At 41.9% G+C, this 25,914-nt stretch overlaps 5 protein-coding genes and 1 long non-coding RNA gene across 7 annotated transcripts; 2 read left to right on the top strand and 4 right to left on the bottom strand.

Annotated features, from left to right (window-relative positions):
* Nucleotides 1-1,076: 1,076 nt before the first annotated feature.
* anapc15 (anaphase promoting complex subunit 15) lies at nucleotides 1,077-5,054 on the top strand. 2 transcript variants are annotated; one of them, XM_071516830.1, is made up of 5 exons: nucleotides 1,077-1,127; nucleotides 1,513-1,642; nucleotides 1,908-1,967; nucleotides 2,356-2,493; nucleotides 3,057-5,054. In XM_071516830.1, the coding sequence occupies exons 2-5, from the start codon at nucleotides 1,523-1,525 to the stop codon at nucleotides 3,102-3,104; spliced, it is 366 nt and encodes a 121-aa protein (XP_071372931.1). In that variant the 5' UTR covers nucleotides 1,077-1,127; nucleotides 1,513-1,522; the 3' UTR covers nucleotides 3,105-5,054. The 2 variants fall into 2 exon arrangements, with proteins under 2 accessions (XP_071372931.1, XP_071372930.1); XM_071516829.1 differs by having other exon boundaries at nucleotides 2,353-2,493.
* Nucleotides 5,055-5,252: 198 nt separating this feature from the next.
* On the bottom strand, nucleotides 5,253-7,697 carry tomt (transmembrane O-methyltransferase). Its single transcript, XM_071516842.1, has 4 exons — nucleotides 7,436-7,697; nucleotides 6,794-6,990; nucleotides 6,426-6,548; nucleotides 5,253-5,450 (listed from the first exon to the last, which is right to left on the bottom strand). The coding sequence occupies exons 1-4, from the start codon at nucleotides 7,695-7,697 to the stop codon at nucleotides 5,253-5,255; spliced, it is 780 nt and encodes a 259-aa protein (XP_071372943.1).
* A 2,051-nt stretch (nucleotides 7,698-9,748) lies between these two features.
* On the bottom strand, nucleotides 9,749-13,212 carry sfrp2l (secreted frizzled-related protein 2 like). The gene is made up of 3 exons (XM_071516835.1): nucleotides 12,633-13,212; nucleotides 11,583-11,663; nucleotides 9,749-11,299 (listed from the first exon to the last, which is right to left on the bottom strand). Exons 1-3 carry the CDS (start codon nucleotides 13,153-13,155, stop codon nucleotides 10,869-10,871), a joined length of 1,035 nt encoding a protein of 344 aa, XP_071372936.1. The 5' UTR covers nucleotides 13,156-13,212; the 3' UTR covers nucleotides 9,749-10,868.
* An 822-nt stretch (nucleotides 13,213-14,034) lies between these two features.
* Nucleotides 14,035-19,322, top strand: lamtor1 (late endosomal/lysosomal adaptor, MAPK and MTOR activator 1). The gene is made up of 5 exons (XM_071516828.1): nucleotides 14,035-14,255; nucleotides 15,263-15,408; nucleotides 15,552-15,629; nucleotides 16,367-16,490; nucleotides 16,831-19,322. Exons 1-5 carry the CDS (start codon nucleotides 14,214-14,216, stop codon nucleotides 16,921-16,923), a joined length of 483 nt encoding a protein of 160 aa, XP_071372929.1. The 5' UTR covers nucleotides 14,035-14,213; the 3' UTR covers nucleotides 16,924-19,322.
* Nucleotides 19,323-19,851: 529 nt separating this feature from the next.
* Nucleotides 19,852-22,135, bottom strand: lrrc51 (leucine rich repeat containing 51). Its single transcript, XM_071516844.1, has 4 exons — nucleotides 22,084-22,135; nucleotides 21,238-21,443; nucleotides 20,672-20,820; nucleotides 19,852-19,987 (listed from the first exon to the last, which is right to left on the bottom strand). The coding sequence occupies exons 1-4, from the start codon at nucleotides 22,133-22,135 to the stop codon at nucleotides 19,852-19,854; spliced, it is 543 nt and encodes a 180-aa protein (XP_071372945.1).
* Nucleotides 22,136-24,498: 2,363 nt separating this feature from the next.
* On the bottom strand, nucleotides 24,499-25,460 carry LOC139642097 (uncharacterized). The gene is made up of 3 exons (XR_011695005.1): nucleotides 25,174-25,460; nucleotides 24,806-24,869; nucleotides 24,499-24,605 (listed from the first exon to the last, which is right to left on the bottom strand). It is a non-coding gene; the product is annotated as an uncharacterized lncRNA (long non-coding RNA).
* Between the last annotated feature and the right edge of the window lie 454 nt (nucleotides 25,461-25,914).

The raw sequence follows: 25,914 nt of genomic DNA, 5'->3' as shown, positions 1-25,914 counted from the left end.
TGTGCGTGTGTGTGTGTGAGAGGGAGAGAGGCAATGTGCAAGATTCACAGGTTTTATTATGACTTACTGTGAAGGAGGTTGAGCCTTATCTCAAGGACTCGTCCTTTAGCCCCCCCACCCCCCCACCCCACCCCACCCCCCAGTCACACACACACACACACACACACACACAGACACACACACACACAGTAAAGCAGTCTCTGCTCGCCATTTGGGTGTGACATGGCAACATGACCTGGACGTGTCTATATTGATAAAAACAAATAACCACACAATCTTGCAATAAGAATAATAAACAGGTGATAATGAAGATAGGTTTCTATTGATCCTCTGTTTAAGGTATTGGACAGGTAAGGTAAGGTAACACTGCCAGCTTGTTAAAATGCACCATCATTGGGTGCTTTTGCTTTTTGTGTAACATGTCATTAGTTTTATTGTTGCTGACTTAGAGTAGACCTACATAGCCTGGTTTCTACTAAAGAGCCAAACAGTGCTAGCCAGGGGGTCACTTATTAACTTCCTGCAAATATAAATGGTATTTCATATTGTTGCAAACAGAAATAATTAGTCATCTGTATCATAGTTTTCAAATGAAAAAGAACAACTAGTATGGTATTGTGATATTGTAAATAATTTCAGATGTCTCCTGGCCTGTCAGTGACTTGTAACAGTGAATTGTACTTATCATCTGACCTAGGTCAGACCCTAGGTCAGATGATAAGTACAAGTGTCAGGTTCACAAATGGGACTTAGGGACCTTTGAATCCATCAGCTATCATTAGCTCTTTATATCTCTCATGTGGACATTTAGGGACGGTAGCCTATCAGGCTCTAAACAAATGTCCTTGATTGGGATAATGATCGTTATTCATGTGCCAAAATGTCCCACAGACTACATGTATTTTTATATACTCATATGTTATTAGTTAACCCCTTTATCACACCTGATATAAGCAAGCTGACCCTGTTCTTTTTGCTTAACCTTCCTTTTGAAACCCAAAGCGGAACCTTTGTGAAGTGGGCCTCGGGGCTCGGGGGGCATTTATTGGTGAACACCAATGGTTTCCGGTCAGATTGTTTTGAATTTTTTTTTTTTTTTTTTTTGAAAGCCGGTGAGATACTGACAGGTAAATCTCGAATTTTATTGTTTAGGATTACAAGAAACAATTCCACATTGTTCAGTGTTGTTTCTCTCGATTATCCACGACACATCTGGCTGCGAGATTAAATTTAACGTTAGTCTTCGTGCGTCATCTCGAAAAGGAAGACTTGGTCTGAAAGTCGTAACGATCTGTTAATGTGCCTCCGCCGTCTCTGTCACGTCTCATATTTTGTTTATATGCTTATGTTGTTTTACAATACATTTCCTACTTTGCCACAAACAACTATAACGTTTCCTTTTACTGACTGGAAATGATTGGTTTCCCTCAGTGGGTTAAATGTCTGTTGTTACACGTCCAGCCGAAGCTGATTGGCAGTGTGTTTGTGTTTTTATCCCTGTGTGTCGGTCAGCCTGACAGAGATGTCCACTCTGTTCCCGTCTCTGTTCCCTCGGATAACGGAGTCTCTGTGGTTCAACCTGGACCGGCCCTGTGTCGACGAGACCGAGCTGCACCAGCAGGAGCAGCAGCACCAGACCTGGGTGAGCAGCCTCAGCCTGGCTTCATCCAAAATACACATGATGCAGCCATTACACGCACGTTCATGCAAGCACGGCCTCTCTCACACACGTTCATGCGGTATGTGTCCATGCACAATCACTAACATGTTTTCCAATGCACACAACATACACATTCACGTATGCCACCAAATTAGTAAAAACACAAAAAACAGCATTTAAACCAGAGAAAGACCTGTTTTTCTAACTTTGATACACATTATATTGTGTGTTTGTCTGTCTACCTTAGTTACAGAGCATTGCTGAGAAGGACAACAACCTGATGCCCATTGGGAAACCCATCTTTGAGGTATTTATTTGGCCTTTAATTGGGGTATGGATTTCAACAAATCTCATCAAATGCATTTTTAAAGCAAAAATGAAAGTTGACCAAGAGTGTTGCTGTGCCACAGCAATAAATTCATGGTAACTGGCTACATCTGGTTCCTGTGCTATGCAAGAAAATACATTGGAGCTTGTTGCATTTCATAATGCACTGTAAACGTCATCCACTCTATTGTAAATAGTTCAGAAAAGATGCAAATGTGAAAAATAACTAATTCATACCCTTTAAGTCTACCCATATTTACCAATTTATAGACCAAGGAGTTTTTGCCTTTTTATATTAACAGATCTGTGTGTGTGTGTGTGTGTGTCTCCTCCATCTGTTTGTTGTCTGGGCTTACTGTGTGTAGCAGACATTTGACGAGGAGGAAGAGGAGGATGACGAGGATGAGGAGGACAGCGAGGAAGACTCTGAAGATGAAGAGGACATGCAGGACATGGATGAGATGAACGACTATAACGAGTCACCGGATGACGGCGAGATCAACGAGGTCAGAGTTCAGGGGTCACACCCAACACAGAGATGTAGAGCAGATTTATTATGATGAACTAATCTATTTTAATCTTATTTGTTGTTATTAGAACAGAGTTTTCCTAGTAATTATGTGTTCTTAGCTCTTATTTGGCTGCTGGGTTAAATAGTATTTTAAATTAGTGGAAGTGATTTTGAAGTAGGGTTCACTGCAGATGGCTCCAGTTGATTTAATTGCATTTATTCAAAATGTATCTGCCTTTTTTTTCCCTCTGTTGTTCATTTCCCTGCCCTCTCAGTACTTCACAGTAAATGATTTACATTAGGTCACATAGAGTGTAACATCCACTGTAACGTGACTAGGTTGCTTCATGAAATTGTAAAAGATTGGTGTTAAAATCCCATCGCATGAAGGTAGGAGGGTAATTTTTATGCTCATTTGGTTGAAAAAATTGTGTGTGTCTGGCTTATAATGTGGAAGACTTGGCATTGTTAACAAGTGGAATTTAGTTGACTTTTCTCTCCCTAAACAGAGAAATATTTCTGTTTTGTCTTTAATCTGTCTCTGTTTCTGTGTGTCAGGTGGACATGGAGGGAGCAGACCAGGACCAAGACCAATGGATGATTTAAGCCAACAGACTTGTCTGCATCAAGCTGTGTGACACTGCCCACTCAAAGCCTGACTACTACCCCTTTAGGTCTGTGGCGCAGATATATTTTCATATTTGTGTAAACAGGAAGAATATGAAATGATCTTGAATCAAAGCTTATATCACTATAGACCTTAGGGGTAAATCTAGCTAAAGTGTCTCATGTCAAGCTGCACTCCCGCCCCTCAGCCTTGAAAACTCTCTGGACTTCAACTGGGAACTGTATTGTTTCTACTTGGCGCACATTCACGCTGTTACAAACACAGAGGTTGAGGTGTCAGATACTAGCATGGATGTGTGTTTTTGTGCACGCTTGTGTATGTGTGAGATTGCCCCCAGTTGTGTTTTTTCTTTTCTTTTTAGTAGCAATGTGTGAACACTGGTAAATGTTTTAAAGCAGTTGGAGAGGCCCCCCTATCTAACACACACACACACACACACACACACACACACACACACACACACAAAGCCATTCTTATCCGTTCCTCCCCTATAGAACTGCAGACTGTCTCTATGTTTTGGCTGCCTTCTGTCTCTGTCAGACACACACAGTGTGGCAGCAGCAGGCGTCCCCCTGAAGGACCTCAGTCGTCTCTAACCACTAACCCTCTGATTTGAACTTTGACTTTGTTGCATCTTCAGTCATGTGCCTCAGAAAGTCTCCAAACAGCTGACTTGGCACGAACAACAGCTCAGTCAGCTAGAGCACTTCTGGATGTAGTAATTTCATAGAATTTGAATGGATAGTAAGGGACCTTCCATATTGTTTCTGCTGATCTCTTTTGTTACAACTCATATGCCTTCAATACAATTTTGATAACATAGTCTTTAAAATGTGCATTATTTTATGCAATGCATGCAGTTCTCTGGGTGAAGTGCATTTTAACAATGCTTTTTTTTTTTTTTTAACTATGTTGAAGGTTTGTAGCAGCTGTGACCATTCAAGAATGTTGATTGAAATAGGAATGCACATTGTGTCCATTCAAATTCTGTGGTCAGTGAACTCTTACTCTGTCCAGAGCAATCTAGCTAAAAAGATAGATACAAGGCTCTTTATGTTAAAAACAGGTCATATTTATCAAACCAAAAAAAAAAATTTAGTTTCTTATATTTTCATTCCTCAATCATGAAGAACACTCAGTTTACCATGTGGCTGCATTTTAAGCTGTCTAAATGTTAGATGGTGTAAATTATGCACACCTCCACTAGTTCAATGCTACTGTTGATATACTGAATTAGCTATTACAACATATGAGTCAACATTGTCCTTTTCTGTTTATTATCAGAAACGAGTGCAGTGCTGATGCAGGGTGATCTTGAAATTGGTGTAGCTAAAAATTCTCTTTTGGGAGGCCATGGCCATAATTCACTCAATGCCCATTAGTGTTGCTTTTACATGGTGCTCAGCATTCCTGAGGCATTGAAACGCCTGGGGGTGAGGTTAATAGTCAGCTAACTATAATTTCACTATCGGCTAAAGGTCAAGTTTTACTCAGGTCTTTCATGAACTATGAAGGTCCCTCATCCTCTGAACATTATCTATACTAAACTACATGAAGCACAGTCATAAACTTGGGTGAAATACAACCGTGGTGTTTTATTTTGCATAAAATATTTAATGAAGTTGCTCTTCATGATCATTTTCTAAATGGTTAATTATTTTTGTTTAAATAAACAAGCTGTATATAGAGACTAGCATTTGGCTCACTGATTTACTAATTGGAGAAATACATGCAAGATGATTCCTGTAAAAGCACCATTTGTTTTTCCTGTTTAGAGAGTTATTTTTTACCCAACAGGGGGCGCTGGTGATCATAGTAAAATGAGCAGTGGGGAGCCTTGGATATATGGAATAAGTCATATCTTTAGAGAAAACAGACTGTTTGACATGTAATGCATCTCTGAAAGACTAACAATTAAATACTGACATATGCCAGTTATTAGAGGATGATTGGCTGAAATTTAACAGTTTGTGGAGCGTTGAGGTAATTTGCAGTTCATTTTCAATCACATTTTACCAAAAACATTTAATTCTAATGGGGCATGTCATTCCTCTTCATTTCTCCTCACACCACTCCCAGCCAGTGTAAAGTGTATCTTCATAGTTGAGTGTGATATGTGTCCCAGTCTACTTGACTCCCTGGTACACCAGCTCGGCCATCCCGTCCCTGATGCCCTTGATGTACTCCAGCGTGGCCCGGTGGACCCTCCACTCATACAGGCCGCTCCTGCGGATGTGTCGGAGGAAGTTGGGAGCCCCGGGGAACAGCACGTTGTCGGCCACGATCATAGACCCCTTCCCTAGCAGACCAGAGCCCTCCAGCATCTGTAACACACAGCCACACACACAGGCAGTAATGTAACCAAATTAAGTATTAAGTACTTAACAACACTATATTTCAAAGTCCATATTCCTCTTATCCCATGTCACTAAATATATCTACAACAAGCAGTTACTACTGTAGCTGCATTGAAGAAAAAAAGGTTTGCATGCAAAATATGATTAGTTCATACACCAAGGCCATTGTTGTCTTCAGTCCAGCCATCTTTTAAATGAAGCAGTTAGAGTCAGTATAGATGGACCACTGACCCCACTGGCCTTCTTTTGGAGGTTAGCATGTCAAAGATGGAGTATTTTGTAGGACTGATTGATTTTTTATGCTCTAACAAAATTTTATTTCAAATACAGCAGCACTTTTACTTGAGTTGAATTTTAAATGGAGGACTTTAACCTTTACAGTACTGATCTATAAGGATATTTCTATTGAAGTGAAAGATTTGTGTACTTCATAGAATAGTACAGCAATCTCCTTTGGTACACTTTCGATGGCTGCATTAGCATTTACATTGACCTCTCTCATTCACTTTTGGTAGAGACATCACAGACAGTCAGAATTTGGGATACTGCACATGTGCAGACCTGGAATAGTATTGGCAAATACTTTTTTTCCCTTTAGCCTACTTTTTTATATGGTGTTTTTGCCACACCAGACAGTAAAAATGAGGACCAGAGAGTTTAGACTATCATAGGAAAGTATCTGAAAAATCAAATGGAATACCATTCTAATTCTCCAAGCAAATAGTTAAAATAACAATAAGAGTTCACTCAGGTCTGCTCATATGCTGTGAACTTCTTATGCAGTCTCATGTGGGACAAACTTGCTTTGTGCATGTGCCACACCCCACTTCTGTCTGCCTCAGATCATCCTTCTGAGAGATATTAAGGAAAATAAATTAAAAGACATCCTAGTAGTTGTGAATAGGTGTGAGTAGTCTATTGTGTTTTGTTGCAAACAGTCACCTGCAGATCAGGGAGGTAGCACTTCTTCCAGTGGTCCATGAAGACAAAGTCCAGCCTCTCCAGACCATATTCAGACCGCAGCTGAGGAATCACCTCATCAGACGGATTCACGATTAACTCCACCTGAACACACACACATTGGCCTGTAAGCCTAAAACTTGGCCAATACATAGTTGGAGAAGCTTTTCCATGGTATGGATGCAGTATAACATAATTTTTACACTCTCCATATTCAGAATTGAAATGAAAATAATCTGTCATTGCCACAATGTCAACTGTATGAAAAACAATGGTGCTGGTCTTTAAGCGGTTAATATAGCAAAGACAGGCCATTTAGGGTGAATGTGTGTGTAGCCCCTCTCTCTCACCGTGTCGTCGTCAAACCCCGCCAGGCGGATGATTTTCTCGGCAATGGCAGCGTTCCTCTGGTCCATCTCCACGCTGTAGAGCCTGGCGCCCAGCGGGAGAGCCCGGGCGATCCGCACTGTGCTGTAGCCGCAGTGAGCACCCAGCTCCAGCACTGTCAGAGGGCTCTGCTCCATCAGCAGCCGGTCCAGGATCTTCCCTACATACACACACACACATAGGCTATACATGTCCAGGGTAAAGACAAACTAGGTCATTTGGTCTGAATTTACTTAAACTTGCATTATTCATTCTCCAGGTGAGAGCCATTGACGAAAATGTATAATTTGAATTTATAGGTGAGGATTGTAGTTTCTGTTTCATGCTGTTGTGTGTTGTCATCCTCTATATCTAAATGCCCAATCACTTTCAGAGTTTCTCTGCTTTTCTCAAAGGTATCTGTCATCAGATAGCTGTGTTTTTCTAACTATAACAGACTGCAGTTACCCTTTTTGGAATCAGATTAGAGTAAATTACATGTATTATGTTAATCCCAAATTCTTGGAGGTAAAGTGTTGTTACTTATGGTGTCTTACTTACCTTTCTTATGGACAATGTTGCTGATAAACTGACACAGGATTGTATTATCTGAGTTATCTGTTCACCTTTCTTAGGCCCAATGTTGCTGATGAACTCCACTTTGCTGCACCAGGTGTCGAAGGCGTCCAGGATACTTTCCGGGTCTCCAGGGGTGGCATGGGTCAGGACGTACTGGAAGGCCCGCTCCTCCCGGCTCAGGCCGGTAACGCAGTCCCTCCACACCCGGACCAGAACCGCCCGGTAGAACAACACAAAGTAGTAGCGGTACCGGATGAGCAGCGTCAGCACGAGGGGGAGGAAGGCCAGAGCGATGGCAGGAGACACCATCCTGCATGTGCAAAGCAAAACAGAGAGGCAGGTAGATTCACTGCTCATTTGTGTTCATACATGTTCATGTTCATATGCAACAAGGGGATGGTGGAGAGGGAGAGTGTTGTTTTCCCATCAATTTTCTGTGTATTTCTCAGTTAACTTGGGAGAAGTATTTTGTGGATGTTATTTTCTCTTGTGCCACCTGGACTTTGTGCCTATACTTTACAGATAAGTGCCTTGGTGTCTCTTTACTCTCTGCTGTCACACTCATTAGGTGGACAACAACACCATTGGCTCACTGTTTTTCAAATCTACACTATAGTTATGCTTCCCTACAAAGGAGAAAGGCAGTAACTTCAATCTTGGTTGAAAATTTGTTTTTTTCATTTTTCTTTCCGTGCTAGATCAGAGTGTTACATCACCTCATTTTCTAAGATCTTCTTCCAAGTCATTTGTTTGGGCAGTTATGAAAACTTAAAAGGGAAATTTTCTCAGTTTCACTCTGAGTAGTTGCAGCCTGTTGCCTTTGTTGGGCAATATGTACTTAGTGGTGGATTTGTACATAGTTAAAGGGGGGTGGCAGACAGGAAGAGTGTTTTTCCCTCAGTTTTACTTAATGCCACAGATTTTAGTGTGAGTAGAGTGATGCATTTTGTCATGCGTTTTAACAAAATGTCAATTTGGCTTCTGTGTGCAGACTCAGATGCTTGATCTTTCTCCTGAACATTTCTTAAAATGCCCCCATCTAAAGTTCACACAGACACAGTAGGACCGACTTACACGTGCAAAACCCTGCATGTATCTTGCATTAACGCTGCAGAATACTCCAACCAGTTCCTCTTGGTAACAGACTAGCAGTGCAGTGAGTATGGAAATATAGGGAGACATCTATGATGACTCTTGTCATTATCAGAGGCATGCAGTACTCTATACTACTTCTATATTTAGAGTGCCAAAATAATCTGGCTTTGCATTCAGGGGTAGCATTGTTACCTGTGTAAGATCACTGGCCGTTTCACATGAACACAATCATTTTAGCTATGATTTAAGAGGCAAACTCATCACTCTTACTCCCACATGCATCATGCCTCATTCATCTGTGGTGCCAAGAGTCTGCAGCAGGTCTATGCAAGTTTGCTTATTTTATGATCAAAGCCATGGGATGACGTTACACAACTTCACATTAAAATAAAGCATATTATGGAATAGCTAATATTTAAGATGGCTATTATAAGACCATTGTTTCTAAAATAGTCCAATTTTAATTGATACAATCATCTGTAGTTTAGACATATTAATTGCTGAATTTAAGGTAAAAATTATTACCTAACTAACCCTAACACTAAAATAATTTTCCCAAAATGCTAACATTGTGGAACAAATGCCTCCATACCTTTCATCTACCCAACATGGTGGTCTACACATAAATACATGCCTTCACTTACTGGCTCTATGGTGGATGTGAACTCAGGCTCTCTAGATCTTTCTACTGCCTCCTGTAACTGTAGACTCTACAAGCAGCCTGCACCATATATAACTGATGTATAAAAATCATCAAATCAGAGACACAAACACACAATCTCACCTGCTTTCTCGAAAGTTTGGCGAGGGCAGAATAGCAGTGAGGACGACAGCGAAGATGAAAGTGGCACTACTGCTGAGACAAGTGAAGGAAGGCAGGTGTGTGTGTGAGAGAGAGAGAGAGAGGAGGTAAGAGACCTGGGTATGTAAATAATTTATACATCACGCGCACGTATGTATATCCTCTAATTATTTACCATCAACAGTCATTGGTTGTAATATATCTATGTCAACAGCTGTTCATTGGCCTTTGTCATTTTTGATCTGACGCACAAGGAGCTTCATGCCCAATGATAGTTACAGTATGACTTATAATGGGTGTAGGAGAGAGAGAGAGAGAGACAGAGAGAGAGAGGTAGTGTGAAACAGACATTTGATATATCAGGGTAACATCGGCAGGTGTGTGTCTGTGTGTGGAGTCCAGTTTCTCTCTTCACCCACATGGAAAGATCCACACAAACACAGAGTAAAGTATAAAAAGCTCATTTATGGAATAACATCCAACAGCAGTCAATACAATATAATACATACTTATCTCAAGAATATACAAAACAACAAATGCAACCATGTATTGAAATATGTGCAGTCACATCATATTAGGCACTTGTTTTGAAAAAAGTCACAATATACTATAACTTGAACTAATATAGATTTGTGGTATTCAAGGCTCATCTAGTCACGGTTTGCAGATTTAGATCACCTTTCCTTCCCTTTTTTGTGCTTCTCCTTTCATCTGATTTGTTGCTCATTTGAGATTTTTGTCTGGAGCCTGAAGTAGCTCCATTTCACATCAAAATGATATTATAATACATAATAAAATGTCAGTAGAAAGATGATGAGAGAAAAAGTAAGATGTGTGTAAGATGTGACAAGCGTGACGATTATGTAAGGAGGTGGGGGTGGAGCGGTGAAGGGAAGGTGTCCAAAACATCAACTAATCAGCATCCCTCTTTGAAAAATCTGCATTTAGAATGGGTTGGACGCACCGAATGATGCAAATCCAAGATGCTGCTATTTTATTCAGCATGTCCTTTGCAAAATACATGAATCCTGTCCCAGTTAGAGTGATATAGATCTTAGCAGGAGATGGCAATTGATAAAAGACTTTGGGCAGACTGCACTGTAGGTAGGGCTGGGCGATATGGTTGAAATCAATATCATGATAATCATAAGGATTTTTCTCGATATCAATATGTATCACGATATGGTTCATGTATGCAAAATCACGTTAAATATTCAAATGAATGTTCATCTCATTGAACCGAATGGTAATGTTAGGTGTGGTGTCAAACAAAACTGAAATATTCAAATAATATTCCTCCCATACCTCATTTTATCAGAGTTTTTAAGTAAAATTTGCTTGTCATCATCAATTCAGACAGCAGAAATGTGTGTCACGATATTAAAATATCTTCATATCATCACGATATGATTCAACTGAAAGACGATAAACGATGATATTGAATTATCGCCCAGCCCTAACTGTAGGTGCTGTGTCCCTGTCCCTCACCAGTTAATTAGCATACTCTGAAACATCCATGGGGCAGGACTGCAGAGCTGACATGGCTCTGCCACTGGAAGCTGTAGTGGCTGAACGCTGCCTGCCTATGACTCAGAACAGGGTTGTTTCAGGAGAGACCTGATGAACTTCTTCAGCTCTCTGTCCTCTCTGGTCCACCTCACCAGCCGAGTCAGCACCAGCCTTCCCTCCTCGGCCTGAGCCAGGCCCAGGTACCATCCACCTGGGGCCCCGTTCCCCTCCTTGCCTCCTCCCTTCCCTCCTTCCTTCTGCTGTCCCCTCTCCATCTCTTCCTCTTCTGTCCCCCCTTTTCTCTCCGTCTGTGATGCGTCCAGGCCGGGGCAAGTGCAGCTGCCTCCTTCCTGCAGCCACAAAGCGCTGTGGACCATTGCCCCTCCGACCCCCTCGGCCCTCTCCGCCCCTCCACCAGCCCACCTCAGGATGCGGCTCCGGCCCAGAGGGACCAGCTGACGGTCGCCTCCCACCATCGACACGCTGCCCAGACGCAGCTTAAAGGCTGGGACAGAGAGAGAGAGAACACCTATTAAATGTGTGCTTCATGTCACACACATTGCATGTGTGTGTGCAGGGACAACACAACTATCTCTTTGAGTAGATAATCAGTTCTGTGGTGTGTGATGTGAAAAACAATTTTGACGAAACCAACAGTAATGGAAAAAAGAAGAATATGTGCTGTTTTTCTTCTCCCCAAAATGCATTCTGTTCACAAAAGAAAAGACACTTATGTATTTTGTAGCCCGCTGTCTGTGTCATTCCTTAACTAGGCTCTTTGTTCTCACCATATGGACTGTGGCAGAAGTTGTCCTGGATGTCAGTCTCTCCCTCAGCAGCCAGACTGCAGGCATCACAGATAACGCTCCCTGGGGACGAAAAGGACAGGGGATTAGATGACTGTGTGTGCATGTGTGTGTGTGGCCGCAGTGGGGGTGGTGAGAGATGGTCTACATGTGGTGTGATGTAAACAAAGAATGGATTTTGACTAAAGGATGGGGTGGTAGGACTATTGTCCTGGAGCAGCAGTGCCAGAATTTTCATCAAACATTACACAGCAATTTTTCCAGTGTTAATGACAATTATGTGAAGTTTCCAAGAGTTGACTGGAGTGTTGTTTGTTCGCAGAGTTGGTGGCTCTGGTGTGGATGGTCACAGCTAGCCTGTCATAGTGTTACATTAACTTTGACGAGTGTGGATAAACACTGGTATAGTGCTATTTTTTTTACACTCTAGAGTTAAATTAACACTGACGTCTTTGTTGGGTACAGAGGACTTGACATTCTGGCCATGTAGTCAGAAACCACTGTTGGGTGGTAACGAGTAGGCTACAGTAATGTGATTACTTTTCCCGGTAACAATCAATGTAACGAATTACTATTCCAATGTCAGTGATAATACAATTACCAGTTAAAGAAATGAATCGTTACTTTTGTTATTACTCCCCTTTAAATGTCAGGGTGATGTTGAATTATCTATATCCCATCCCCATACTGCTATTTTGTAGCCAAACAGAGCTAGCATAAAGAAACGGCTGAAAAGTTTACTTTGTCCGTCTGTATCCACAGATTCCCACTGATTTGATTTTGTTAAGCAAGTGGATGACAACAACACTGTAGTTATCCTAATTTCTGAAGGAAAAAGAGGATGCAGCCGCCAATTTTGGGAGTGTAATGGAAAGGTACAATAACGAGTAGAGTAACGAATTACTGCTCCTGGTGAGTAGTAACTATAAGAACATTACTTTCTGAATCAGTAACGAGTAACGAATTGCTTTTTTCAGCAACGAACCAACCGCTGTCACAGTGTCTCTGGCAGAAACGGATCTGCTCACTGACCTTTTGACGCCTCCTCGTGCCTGACCTCCTCTCTCGTGCGCGCCTCCAGCTCTCCGGTTGCCGGGATACAGAGGTTGGTCCCGCGCGGGAACCGGGTGCAGTTGAACATCTCGGGCCAGGGGAAGCCGAACGCGCTCATTACGGGCACGCAGCCGTCCCTCACGGCCTCGCACAGACTCCTGCACGGACTCACCGGCCCGGCCAGCTCCGGCAGGCACACCGGCGCGAACAGCGAGCACAGGAACTTCTTGGTGTCCCGGTGGCAGAGCTTGGACACCAGAGGCAGCCAGGCCGCCGACTGCTGCTGGGCCTCCCGCAGCGAGTCGTGGCCCAGCAAGTTGGGGATCCGCATCTGCCTGTACCCTATCCCGTGGCACAGAGACAAAGTACTGGGGATGGGTTTACACACCGAGCGGACCGAGGAGCTGAACCCGAGGGACGGCGGCCCGAGCTGGGCGGGAGAATCTTCAGAGGCATGAGAAACTGCAAATAGTCCTATAAAAGTTATAACAGAAACATACATGGCTAGTCTCGGCAGGGAACAATAACACACTGAGCCCACACAGCTGCACTTCGCCTCGTTGTCCCAGTCTAGACTTGACCGGCCTGAGGTGTAAACAAAGAGGAGGGGAGGAAATGGAAATGGGGGTAAATGAGAGGGCAGGCGCCTCCCAGGCATCCCACCCTGTCAGACTGGTTTCTGCAGGGTGGTGACGCCTCCACACTTAGCGGCGTGGGTGGGGGTTACCGGCATCTGTGATTAAAACAAATTATCTATTGTTTCTTAATGTGGGCATTCCTGTAAACTGTATACATTAGGCAAAACAGATGGGAGCGAGGCTTTAAATGCGAGTTTTCCCCGGGCATCCTATCTCTGTGATACTGATTTTAGTCTTGATTATTGTTGTTATTATTGTTATTATATATGACTAAAGATGGTGTGTGTGTGTGTGTGTATGTGTGGGTGTGTGGGACACTCTATCATCAGAGACCCTTTCATCTTCTGCCAGAAAAACACTCCTCTTTGACATGAGAACCAACCAGCCTTACCAGAACCGTAATTTAGATCGGCTCTCTCAGATGTTGTGGTCTCTTCATTTTTTGTCTTTTGCTGTTGCCTGTTTAACATTTTTCTTTAGTCTTTAGTTATGGAGTTCAGACCGAGAGTGCTTGATTTAATCTTTACAATGTTTGAATTTAATAAAATATGCCATTTTATGTTTGTTTGTTGCTTTCACCAAAGTGAATAGCTCCTCGTCCTTTCAGAAATTACTTCCAGGCATTCCCTCGCTCTCTGTTATAATAAAAGAATCCAGTGTCACGTGACGAGGGTCACAGCGGCTTCTCGAATACCGGAAGTGGTCGCGGTGTTGTTGCGCAGGAGCTGCTGTCATGTGATAGCTCGACCGAGGAGCTGCTGTTGACAGTAGCCTGCTGGAAGAAGCAAAGAAACCAACCAGGAAAGAAGTTGTCCGCTTGGTGTGAAGGACAGAGCCGGTGTTTCCTCTGGGCAGACGGGGCACCGCGCAGGGAAGCTGGGGTTGTGTGGTCTGGCAGAGCGCCGGACGCCCCTCGGACGCCATGGGTTGCTGTTACAGCAGCGAAAACGAGACCACAGAACAGGTAGCCGTCTGGCTAGCTAGCTAACGCTGGAAGCTATCATGCTAAACGCTGCAATTTAGCAGGAAACAAAGTACTAGATAGAGCTTAATTTATAGTGGGTGTTGTTATTTGACAAAACTGGATCGACGTTACCAAGAGGTGTTAGAAATGAGAGTGATTGTGACACCTTAACAGCTACAACTTGCTTGTTAAACTTAACGTAAAGCCTTTAGTTACGGCCTGGCCTAGGGCAGGCAGTGCAGCTAGCAAGTAGCCAGTCCCAAATTATTGTACAAATATGAAGGTAAACCAGCATGTTTCTAAGGAAAAATAACAATTTACGTCATCGAATATTGCGGTCACCTTGAAGTCAGTTTAACCTTTTGGACACGACCAGCAGAGATAATGTATTGTAACTTCGTTCGTAAAACTAAACTCGTTATGCGTCAGGGTGTAAACAATATTGACTAAGTTAGTGCCACTACGCTGCCGTAAACAGGCCCTTTAACACCAACCCTTATATTCGGGACAGCGTCGCCCTGATGCGTGTTGCATCATATGACCAGCAAAGTCGCATTGCAACAAAAAAAAATGCTTTTAGTTTCTGGAAACAGTCAGTTCTTCCCTCATGGAGAATATCTTTAGAGATCTCAGGCTCATAGTTCAATTGACTCATATCAGAGTGAACTGTCTTGGTTTCAGTGATTCAATTGGAATTACCTAAGCTATTTATGACCAGGGATTCATTTTGGATTTGGAAAGGGTGAGCTCTTATCCGGGTGTTTTTCAATTTGGTGAATCTAGAACAAAGTTTAGGATTCATGCTCCCTTTCTAACACTTTACTTTAGTGGGGAAATGGCAAAACTGACTTCAGGTCAGGTTTTCCGCCTGTGGGTTTCCTGGAGAGATGTGTGTGAGTGTATGTGAGCCTTTTGAGCTGTCCTGATAATGTCCTTGATTGGAAAAACTGTGATCTTCACCATACAATTGTTTTCTGTTCGACCGTGATGCGTTTTCTGTGTCAAAGGACTCTGATGAACGTAAGCCGCTGATCCCTCACCCCAACCCCGACAGCAAACCTCCAAACGGCACAGAATGGAGAACTGCCAACGTCCCCTCGGCGCGTACTGATGAACAGGCCCTCCTCACATCCATCCTTACCAAGACAGCACAGTAAGACACATAAACCCACAAGACCCGCCAGACTTCACCCTTTGAGTACTTATTTGTCTGTAATACGTTTTTCACAGTGGAATGCCCAGGCTCTAATGTGTTCACTTAATGAATCCAGTGTTTTTCTCTCTCTCTTTCCGCAGGAACATCATTGATGTCTCGGCTGCAGACTCCGTCATGATGGAGCAGCATGAATACATGGACAAAGCTCGGCAATACAGGTATGTGGGTGATCAGCAATTCTTTTTAATGTTTCACTTCTTGATAGATTTAGAGGGATTTTTTGGACACAACACTGCCATTCACCGGAGTGCTCTTGCTCTTCTTCTGCTGTCTCCTGTTTTTGTTGCTGTTGTGCAGAGCATACACTGTTTCTGTGCGTGGGTGTGGGTATGGGACGGGTATGTGTGTCTGTCTCTGTCTGGACAAAGGGTGGCTTTAAAATGAGAGATGAATCAATCTGTGTTGTACTCATGTGTAGGTAGTATCATTCACTAGCTGAATCACCGATGGCCTATAAGCTTTTGAGATGGTATTGCTATTTGACTTGTCATAACCATACAATGATAACACTCTTAATTTACAAGACGCTGGGCAAAGCTCTATACTGAATGTACATTATGTGGTGCTATAAGTCATTATATTGTCTGGTAAAACCTCACTAACCCAAAGCTATTTAAATGTTCTAGTTAAATGTTAAGATTGCTGAAATATTATGGAGGGGGGCAAAGCTTATTCAGAACGTACATGCATATTCCAAAAAGTAAAATTTGCGGTCAAAAAGCCTTTATTTGCTCATCAGTAAAGAAATTAAAATGATTGTGCAGAATGAATAGAATGTGTTCTTGCATTGCAGTTTATTTTAATTCACTGTGCCTGTTTGTTAGCCAGGTCTGCTGGGCTAAATGCGCTTCTTGAGTGTTTCAGGACTAAACAAGCTTCCGTTTGTGTGTTTCAGTACAAAGCTGGCTGTGCTGAGCAACAGTTTGCCCCAGAAGAAAGCCCACCTTCTCCCCTCGCTCACCAGTCAGCCCCACCAAGTGCTCGCTAGTGACCTGGTGCCATACTCAGATGTTCAACAGGTAATCATGCTCCAGCAGATACTGAAATACAGGAGATATAAGTTGGGATGCGTGATCAGATTTGCTTTCATCCTTGTGTCTTTTTCTTGTTGGTTTCCTTCTGGAATGGAGAGATACTCTTTTGATAACAATATGGAACATGGGGAGCTGTATGATATTTCAGTGTGTGTTGGGGTTGTGGCTATATGTGTGGCATAAAATAGCCCCTTATGCTAGCCAATGTGTTTTTTGTACAAAATAAGCAAAAACACCTTCTGATGGACACACTTTTGTCCAATTAATGTGAGTTATGTATTTGCACACTATACATTAACTCTTATTGGCTTCCTCTTTTTTGCAGGTGTCCAAGATAGCAGCTTACGCTTACAGTGCAATCTCTCAGATCAAGGTGGATGCAAAAGAAGAACTGGTGGTTCAGTTTGCCATTCCCTGATTCTGCCCCTCTGGCCTGCATATTATTCCTCCCATCCCTCTCTTTTCTCTGTCAGTCCTGCCTCCTCACCTCCCCAGCCCGCCCTGTATCCAAGCATCTTGGTCCCTGTGCTTCTTAGCTATGCCTCTAGCAGCTACAAAGACAGAGACGATTGGAATTGCACCTCAAATTGCACCCTATGGCTGTCCTTTAGCGTACTTCATTATGGGCCAATGGCAAATACTATATACTAATATAATGCAGTGGAAGACAGTCTAGATGGGCCAATAGGGTGTGATCTGAGATTTGCAACAACCAGGCCTCCTCTATACCTAAAGACTGGATCACAGCATTTATCAGAACCACCTCTGGAAAATTCATCACTCATCCTATTAATCTACCTGTCTAAGATTTTTAAGATGCCCAGTTAAGATAAATGGTTGTCAGGACTGTTTCGGTTGTTGATATTTTTTAAGATGTGTATGTTTTGTTTGGAGTGACAGTGTTTGGTAATGAATATTCAGGCTGCTGCTGGTGTTGCATGTGAAGCTTCCCTGGCTTGTTCTGTAGTTACATAACCAGGCACGCAGGGCCAGGCGCTACACCTCAGCCTGTTAGCCACAGCCGTGGAAGAATGTATATTCACCAGGGATGGAGCTTAAGGGTTGTGGGCACCAGGCAGGTGGGGGCTATTGGTCTGTCTACTTCATACAATCTCCATTAAACAGGAGATGAGGAATCCAAGAACAGGAAAAATGAGGAGCGGTCCGTGTCGTCTTGGAAACGTCACATGAGTCCAGAAGTGGAAGTGCAATGGCAGAGTCATGTTTTAGAACTCATTTAGTCATAAGCACATTTTCTTCGGTACTGGGTTGAAGAGAAGCCTGCAAAAATGAACGCGAAGCTCCAAAATCACTTGAAGATTAATGAATAAAAGTGATTTTGGAGCATCATGTGCAGGTTCTACACTTAATTTTTGCAGTCATGTTTTACCCACTTATGATAAAAAAAATCACCACATTGCTGAAAGTTCTCACTGTGCATGTGTCTTAACCCTGTTCTGACTTCATGGGATGACACTGTCCGCTCCTCAGTCTCTCTCCTAGCACAGCAAAAAGATGACAAGATGGCAGTCAAAATAAGGGCAATCTCTATTCTTTTCTAGTTAAGCTGTCACTATAATTTGGAAGATAGTAATGCTAAATAGCCCTGTATTCGTGTGTGATGTACGCAGGCCAGACGCGGCCATCAAACATACCACAGCTCTGGCACGCCGCACTAAGAAACCTCTAATCCTGACAACCTGAAGACAAACTATTAAACTGAAATCAAAATTCATTTGAGTCTCAACAAAGGTATCAGTACATTTGGTTCACATTCCACTGGAGTAATGTAGAAAACTAACATTGAAACAGGCAGGGTTGGTAATCTGTTAGTTATTCCAGTTAAGGCCAAATCGTGAGTGACCTGGGCATGGTGTCAAGGCTGGTATCCTTCGCTGGGTGAGGATGCAAACACGAGCAGAGGCTGCTGGGTGAGCCAACAAATGTTACTGGGGGCGGGCACAGATGGGAGCTTTCTTGAGGCACATTTGTCCGAGTTTACAGAAAGGAACATGCTTCCTCTTTCCAGTTTTCTAGCACTAAAATAATCAAGCTGGCAAACCCTTTGATTCATATCCCAGAACGTCACATATTCTAAAGCGATGGAGGCATGTTGGAAGAGATGGGTTGGGGGTGTGGGGGGGATGCAGGGGCAGACAACGTGCAGTGATGCCTTCTTTGTACAGAATTTTCTGATCCAGTAAAACAGTAGACAGATTGTATGAAGTTCCCCTTTTGTAGAGAGTTTATTGGTCAGGATTGGCTAAGGTCTTGTGGGGATTACAAAAGTTTTTATGAAACACAAGAACACTTTTAACACCCGAGTTTGTTAGCTTTTTAAACAAAGCTTCTAGCTGCAGATTGTAATATGATTGAGTTATTCATATTAATCAGAAACTAACCATTGTAGCAGTGTGGGAGAGCGGTAACAATCTATGTCCTGCCACAGATAAAATGATCCATGACCTTTATTGTGATTATTTATTTGTGTTTTAAATGTATTTTGCTCTTTGGATGAGAGCACAAGAGTGTGTGCGTGGTCAGGGAGCAGGGTGAGCCTCTCTTGGGTCTGTAAAGGGATGATCTGCAAGGCTGTGATTATTTCAACCAGACAATTAATTTGAGCTTTTTGCAGTGGGCTCTTGGCATATTTTTTGTTGGTTTTGTTTATTACTCAAAATGTGTAATACTACCTGACTTATGTTTGTAATTTCTTAGGCTAGTACCAAAAAGTTTTAAGATATTCTGTTCGTTTTTTTTGTTCAATTAATTCATTAAAGACTTTCAACATAAGCACTGATGAGTGTGTCTTAAGAGTAATGCACAAATGTGTGTACGTGTATCTGGGGAGGGGTCGGTTCACTAAATAATCAGCCCATAATAAAATGAATTACTGATTTATTTGTTCCAAGATATGATGAAATAAGAGTTAGCCAGTTAGCCAAACCATTATCCCTAACAATATTCAAATATTTAAAAAAAAAACAACCCCCACATATTTGCTGTTACATTAGTGAACTTTGCAAACATACATCAATTTCAGAGCTAAAGTCCCCATGTGTCAGTATGTGCCATTCAGTGTCATTCATGCATGTGCCTCCCCATCACTTTATATCCATCTGTTACTTATTAAAAGCATTTTTCATAAAACACTTAAGAAAACTTGTACCTTTTTGAGAAAGGAAGTACTGATTTCCCCACAGATACACAGACAGACATGAGGTAAATATTAGATGTTTTAGTGTTTACTTCATTGGAGAACTTTCCGGCTGTGAATGTGGAGCACAGAACATACTGGTGAAATTACGACTGCAGTTCAGCACCGTGGAGCGGAGCCATCTGTCAGTCACTGGAGGCTCTTCCTCGCACTTCTGCCGCGGTTGTTGCGGCGATGCCAAATATTCGCCATGAGTCGCTCCTGGCATGTCACAGCGCTGAAATCCACCGTCTTCAACTGAGGCAGGGCAAAAATCACATGACTCCTAAACAAACAAACACAACCACACCAATTTATCTTAGAATCCAGGAGCTTCATGGACATTTTTATGTGCTTCCATAGTGCATGTTGAATGAGGAAGATGACTTTCAATCTAGATCAACTCAGATAGAATGAAATCAAAAAGCTATCTTGATGCATGAGTGATCAGTCTCTCTCTACAGTTTTAGCCAATAACAAGTGCGACCCTTCTTTCTTTCTGTGTGAGTGTGTGTGTGCGTGCGTGTAACTGGTGTTGCTATGCAGACTGGAACAGGATATGTAATATGAGCTTGATCTCTGCTCCATTTAAGCACCTGTTAAAATGCTATGTACCTACAAGCTCGCCAGGCATCCATTTTTTACGCACGCACACTCACACACACACACACACACACACACACACACACACACACACACACACACACACAATGTAACTGCAGACTTCTAGCAGTGGAATAACCCCCCAAGTGTGTGAGAGTACGGGGCGCCATCTGTGTGTCTGTATCAGGTTCTGTCCTTGGCAAAACACCAGCAGCTGTGGGTCACTGCTGGGTGCCTGACAGCTTCATTTCAGTTCTTATTATGAACCAGAAACAATGGCCCAGAAATAAAGGCATAACACAACATCTTAGAGCCAGGGAGTGTGTGTGTAAGAAAGAAAGAAAGAAAGAAAGAAAGAAAGAGTGACCTGTAGCCTTTCTCGGTCTCTATGCGATTTCCATGCAGGGTGATGGTGTGTAGATGCGGCAGCACTCCCAGCCTGTCCACCTCTGGCAGGTTACAGATGCCGTTGCCATGAAGATACAACACACGCAGTTCCCGTAGCTCGCACAAAACCTGACACACACACACACACAGGTATGTTGCACATTAGCGGCAAACGGTTATACAGGGACACAAATATCATTAGAAAAAGTAAAAGTAAAAATTATTTAGGCATGATATAAAAAAAATTATTTGCTATTCATATAAGTAATTACAGGGCAATTACAATTTTCAAGATTCCTTTCCTCTGGTTAGATTTGATATAGAAATGCAAAGAAATGGAATGCTATCACTCCTGTTACAGTTGGCCCACAGTACATGGAAATGCAAAATGTGTGCTAGCTGCATGTGGGTAAATCTATGTAGGTGTCAAAAAGAAGAAAGAAAGAAAGAAAGAAAGAAAGAAAGAAAGAAAGAAAGAAAGAAAGAAAGCAAGCAACAGAGCAAGCTAACATGCAAACAAGCATGCCGAGGAGAGAGCAAGCTCACTGGGTGTATGTGTGAGATGTGATTGAAGGACAGGTCCAGCCAGGCGAGCTGCGATGGCTCAGCCAGGAAGTGGGCGATGGTGTTGTGGAGGTCGCTCAGGTCACTGATGATGTTGTTACTGAGACGCAGGCAGTGGCTTAGGTACTTCTGTTCACAGTTTCTCTTCACAGGCCGCAGACCAGCTCTGGGTTTCTCCGACTGTGCTTCTGAAACAGGGAGTAAAGTAATTAACTTCATATTTTTGCTGTGCTGCATTTCAAAGGAAATATACTTTTTACTTCACTCGCCCAGTGAAGTTATGAAGAAAAATGTTTTAAAATAAATGTTCAGGTTATTAAAAACGATGTATTGTAATCAGAGCGAGCATAAATAGATAACTGGCAACTTTAGTTTTATCACTAGAGTCCATTCAGTTGAATATGGAATGCTTCCAAGGCATTATCTTGAGCTGTTTTATTTTGCTTATGATGCTTAAGTACACTTGGTATCAAATACTTAAATACTTTTACTCAAGTACAGTTTTGATTGGTGGACACTTTACCAGAGTATCATTCCATCAAGGTATTTCTATTTTTAATTGAGTTACACCAAATTCCTCTATTTTATTCCCATTCACTAAATGGAACACAAAATGGGCACTGCATTAATGCAGCATATGGAGGAGTTAATTTCTGGTTGTATCCATACATGGCAAAAACCGCTACATATTATAATGAGCATATTTTAATTAACTTTCTTAGTGGGGGTCCTAGCTGAACTATTCAGCTAGGACCCTCACTATTGAGCACCACAGTCAGATTATAAAACCCTATAGGAATGTTATAGGGATTTCCTGTTAAGGTATACCGTTCATAGCGTTGATGGATCTGTATGATAAATCCACTGGAGCGCCATACATCTTCCACGAGTGGTACATCAACAGGTGGGGAAACTTTGACCCTAAAGACAAACAACCAGAAATTTAAACCTAACGCTAAATCAATTCGATTTTCAGAAACAGCATACATTTATTTTTGTCCCTGCTAAAACACCCTTTCGTCATATAAATTACATCAGTTTCATACTACTTCCTATGATGTACACTGTGAATGTATGACGATTTAGGCTGTCAGCCAGAAAATATGGATTACCTCTCGATTTAACTGTCCTGCTAACTCTCTTGGCAGATAATATCGCCAATCTCTGTCGCTTCTTTATCCCAGCATTTTCTTAGCTGACTCGCTAACTCAGGTCCAAAGACGTTTCTATCAGCGACAGTTACAATATGACTTAACGCTAAGTCACAATTTTTAGAAAGATATTTCTTGATTTAATCTTTGACAACGTTAGCTAAAAAAGAAAAAAGAACGGATCGGCACGGATCGGGTACTGACACATAGCACATACCAATTCTCACACAACAACCCGTTTCCAAGGAAACTAAACGAACAAATATATTGTGGGAATTGTAGTTGGAGTAAAATCTGCATTAAATTGTGCTTTCGTACAGGCTTCTTTGTGAATGTGTAATAAGCAGTAGTAAAGGTGCGTAATTAACAATTAGGCCAACAATTATTTGTTAATAAATGAAAAAACTATTTATTATACAAATCTACAATAGACGCGTTTTTAAGAGCTTGCACCTGCGCACATTTACAAACTGATAGATGCAGCAAAGACGATTGCCAGTATTTATTTTAAACTACAAGGATTCACGATCAGCATCAATTAACAATTTCAAGTTTAAACTTCTGTTCATGTTAGCAAGTTGGCCGGTACATAGCGTCATCGTTACATTGTGCATGTGCACAACGGGACCAACTCCAAGACAAAGTTGTTTTGACTCACTTCCTGTAGACGAGGCGGTCTGGGTCGCATTTAAACCAAGCCCCCAGGAACAGCTCTGGGCTGTGCGGCGATTTTGGCGTAGTGGCCAAGCCCGGTATTGCAAGTCACGTGACGCCATGGGGCCCAAAAAGACTTTTTCCCATAGAGATACATGGGGAAAGAAACACCTGTAAAACTCCGGGAAAATTTTTCTGGGTGTAGCACATAGTCAAAATGGAGTCTTTGAATTATCAATTTTGAAATCATTGGGTCCATTTTTCTTTGGAAGCCACCAAGAGCCATATAAAGCTGTATTTTCTGGAGCTCCGTGAACGCGCCTCCAGGCCACGGGAACGCTCCGTGCGCATTCACCGCTTCTACTTCCACTGTTGACAAGCTATACAGCTAGCTGATTGTTAGCGGAGGCTTTTAGCTGTATGTGATCAAACTAGATCACATTAAACTCAACCTACATGTCCGCCGACACTTAGGTTTAACAGGCAAGACTTCAGAACAATAACAGATGGTTTCTAATTTGTTTTTGTTTCTCTCTTGATTAAATAGGTCGCTTGCAAGGTAGATAACGTTATAACATTGCTGTAGTTAACCAGCATATGCAGTTCTATGCACCTACTTACTATTGTATATTTATTTACATCTCAAAATTCTCCGTTTACAGACTATGCCTATGTACTTTTCTTTATCCTATTAAAGTTATGAATATATTTGGGCTTTGATGGTTGTTCTCATTTCTATTACTGTCTGTAAATTCATATTTAGATGTCCAATTTGAGTTAACCTGCTTGAGTTACTGATAATGTCTATTATGTAAATGGCATTGAGTCTTCTTCCAACCAGGTGTGTTTCTGGGCACTGCATAGGGAGATCAAGCTTATAGAAATTTTGCTATGACAGTCTAGATAGTGTAACACTTGCAAACTCAAATAAACCTTGGTGTGACACAACAAACCTGGAATATTCCCAATGATAATAATTTAACTGATTTTTTTTCACTAGCAAACCTTACATCTAAGTTGCATAATGCAAACCTATCTTCATACACTGTTCATATAGGACTGTTTGATAAGAGTACCAATATTTATGTCATGACTAAATGTTGTGAGGTGACCCACCTTTGATCCACTGTAGTTCAGTCCCATGGATTAAATCAGTATGCAGCAGAATAATAATGGCTACAAGTAATACTATCTCTACACTGAGGCAACAGCAAGTTGGTTAACTTGGACTATGTGGTCTAGATGTGTGGCTTTAGTCAATATTGTCAGAAATTACTCACACTGTTGTATGTGTAATAACGTAATTGTAATAACCAAGGTAAGATGGAGATGGAAAAGTAATTTGAGGGCAATGGACTACAGAGTGATGACAACTAAGACTTATTTAAGAGATGATCCAAGACAAACTGTTATATGTAAAGTAAAGATTTATTTCAAAACACGTTCCATTCTACATGTTAAATACATGTAGACATCATAAATAAGTTAATTTCTTTGGGAGCATTTTCCAGAGAAGTGTCAGTGGTTCTTGAAGAGCAGGAGTTTCTGTAACAGAAGAAACTGCAGTAAGTAACAGTTGGCATACATCATCATGATGATTACAGCACAGGGTGAAAAGTACTTAATTTGTGAAGCACTGGCTCCAGTACAGGTGAAAAAGCTACGAAGTCATTACTATCTATGACCGATGTGAACCATCTCACATCGATAATGCTCTAAATTAAGTTCAAAATAAATCTCCTCACCTGGTTAAGCGAGTAAACCCTTGACATGGACCTGGCTAGCGATGTGTGGCATGAACTTGACTCGCTGTGAGAAACACAAGACAACGTTCAACACAAGTGGAGCAACACGAGTGGAGCATACATCACAAATGCAAAGTTTAGTCTATGATCTAACCAACATTTCTATGTTTAACTGAGTTTTGTTTGTTTGTTTAACTTGCCTGACGTTAACCCATGGTTATGTTAGCTGACTCCGTCTCGTTATGCTAACCGTTATTACCAACGTTAGCTTAGCTCAACTTTATCCAGACTGAATCACTTCACATCGGATGTAAGATTTATACAAATAAAGCAAATGTTCTGTGCTTGAATAAATGATAGAGTCATACCTGGACGATGGTTTCCCCGAAGAGCCGAGTCTGCAGCAGCAACAGTCAATCGGAAGCTAGAACCTAGAAAGCTGCACATGAACGCGCCGTTGTCACGGACGCTACGAGAACGTCACTTGACTCGTTCATGTGGGATAGGCGGGGCCAAGAAAAACACTACTGCGCAGGTGCTGTCGGCCACGGAAGTAGGAGTCGTAGAAACTTTTTCGGCGTATGCGCTGGGTGAGCAACTTTCATTGGAATGAATGGGCCGCCATCTTTGAATGCCTCATCCATAGTTTAATACATCCATGATTTAAACAACGATGAACGTGAGTACGGGATTTCTCTCCCACTTCTTTACTTCCTCTCTGTTCACTCCAGGCATTAAACCAATCAGCTTCCTGTAATTTCACATGCGCCGACGAGTGAAAGAGGATTGGTTGGTTCAATCTTCAACTACCCATTTGAATTTAGTCTGTTTTTGGCATGGAGCTGCGAGGAAATGTTTATTTCTTAGCGCTAGCTTGATATTTTACTAACGTGAATTTGTTTAGGCAGGACCTTGTCTCAAATAAACTGATTAAAGCTGCAAAAAGTGGCTACGAGGGTTGGCTGTTAAAGTAAGTCAATGTTTGAGTAATATGTTTTAGTAGATTCGTAGATTAACAGTTAATGCTACGCCGTTGGTTAGCAAGCTGTTCTGTAAGTTCATTAACGTTAGCAAACGTTAGCGAAATTAGCCATTAAGCATTCTCGAGG

The sequence above is a fragment of the Centroberyx affinis genome, unplaced genomic scaffold (genome assembly GCF_046629955.1).
Source record: "Centroberyx affinis isolate AG114_WGS23_722 - 3 ecotype Tasmania unplaced genomic scaffold, CSIRO-AGI_Caff_v1 ptg000432l_1, whole genome shotgun sequence".
Lineage (NCBI taxonomy): Eukaryota > Metazoa > Chordata > Actinopteri > Beryciformes > Berycidae > Centroberyx > Centroberyx affinis.
Note: the sequence above shows the minus strand (reverse complement) of the source record. Positions and strands in the feature narration are given on the sequence as shown.

What these genes read in the sequence shown, in the direction of transcription:
- tomt (XM_071516842.1), bottom strand. Translation starts at nt 7,697, where the DNA reads ATGGTGTCTCCTGCCATCGCTCTGGCCTTCCTCCCCCTCGTGCTGACG. An exon ending in CAACATTGGGCCTAAGAAAG is followed by an intron (nt 6,991 to 7,435) that starts GTGAACAGATAA and finishes GTGTGTATGTAG; the next exon opens with GGAAGATCCTGGACCGGCTG. An exon ending in GCTACCTCCCTGATCTGCAG is followed by an intron (nt 5,451 to 6,425) that starts GTGACTGTTTGC and finishes TGTGTGTTACAG; the next exon opens with ATGCTGGAGGGCTCTGGTCT.
- anapc15 (XM_071516829.1), top strand. Translation starts at nt 1,523, where the DNA reads ATGTCCACTCTGTTCCCGTCTCTGTTCCCTCGGATAACGGAGTCTCTG. An exon ending in TTGGGAAACCCATCTTTGAG is followed by an intron (nt 1,968 to 2,352) that starts GTATTTATTTGG and finishes TACTGTGTGTAG; the next exon opens with CAGACATTTGACGAGGAGGA. An exon ending in ATGACGGCGAGATCAACGAG is followed by an intron (nt 2,494 to 3,056) that starts GTCAGAGTTCAG and finishes TCTGTGTGTCAG; the next exon opens with GTGGACATGGAGGGAGCAGA.
- lrrc51 (XM_071516844.1), bottom strand. Translation starts at nt 22,135, where the DNA reads ATGTATGGCGCTCCAGTGGATTTATCATACAGATCCATCAACGCTATG. An exon ending in ATCCATCAACGCTATGAACG is followed by an intron (nt 21,444 to 22,083) that starts GTATACCTTAAC and finishes TCCCTGTTTCAG; the next exon opens with AAGCACAGTCGGAGAAACCC. An exon ending in ACATCTCACACATACACCCA is followed by an intron (nt 20,821 to 21,237) that starts GTGAGCTTGCTC and finishes TGTGTGTGTCAG; the next exon opens with GTTTTGTGCGAGCTACGGGA.
- lamtor1 (XM_071516828.1), top strand. Translation starts at nt 14,214, where the DNA reads ATGGGTTGCTGTTACAGCAGCGAAAACGAGACCACAGAACAG. An exon ending in AAAACGAGACCACAGAACAG is followed by an intron (nt 14,256 to 15,262) that starts GTAGCCGTCTGG and finishes TCTGTGTCAAAG; the next exon opens with GACTCTGATGAACGTAAGCC. An exon ending in ATCCTTACCAAGACAGCACA is followed by an intron (nt 15,409 to 15,551) that starts GTAAGACACATA and finishes CTCTTTCCGCAG; the next exon opens with GAACATCATTGATGTCTCGG.
- sfrp2l (XM_071516835.1), bottom strand. Translation starts at nt 13,155, where the DNA reads ATGTATGTTTCTGTTATAACTTTTATAGGACTATTTGCAGTTTCTCAT. An exon ending in GCACGAGGAGGCGTCAAAAG is followed by an intron (nt 11,664 to 12,632) that starts GTCAGTGAGCAG and finishes TTTCGTCCCCAG; the next exon opens with GGAGCGTTATCTGTGATGCC. An exon ending in CTTCTGCCACAGTCCATATG is followed by an intron (nt 11,300 to 11,582) that starts GTGAGAACAAAG and finishes TCTCTGTCCCAG; the next exon opens with CCTTTAAGCTGCGTCTGGGC.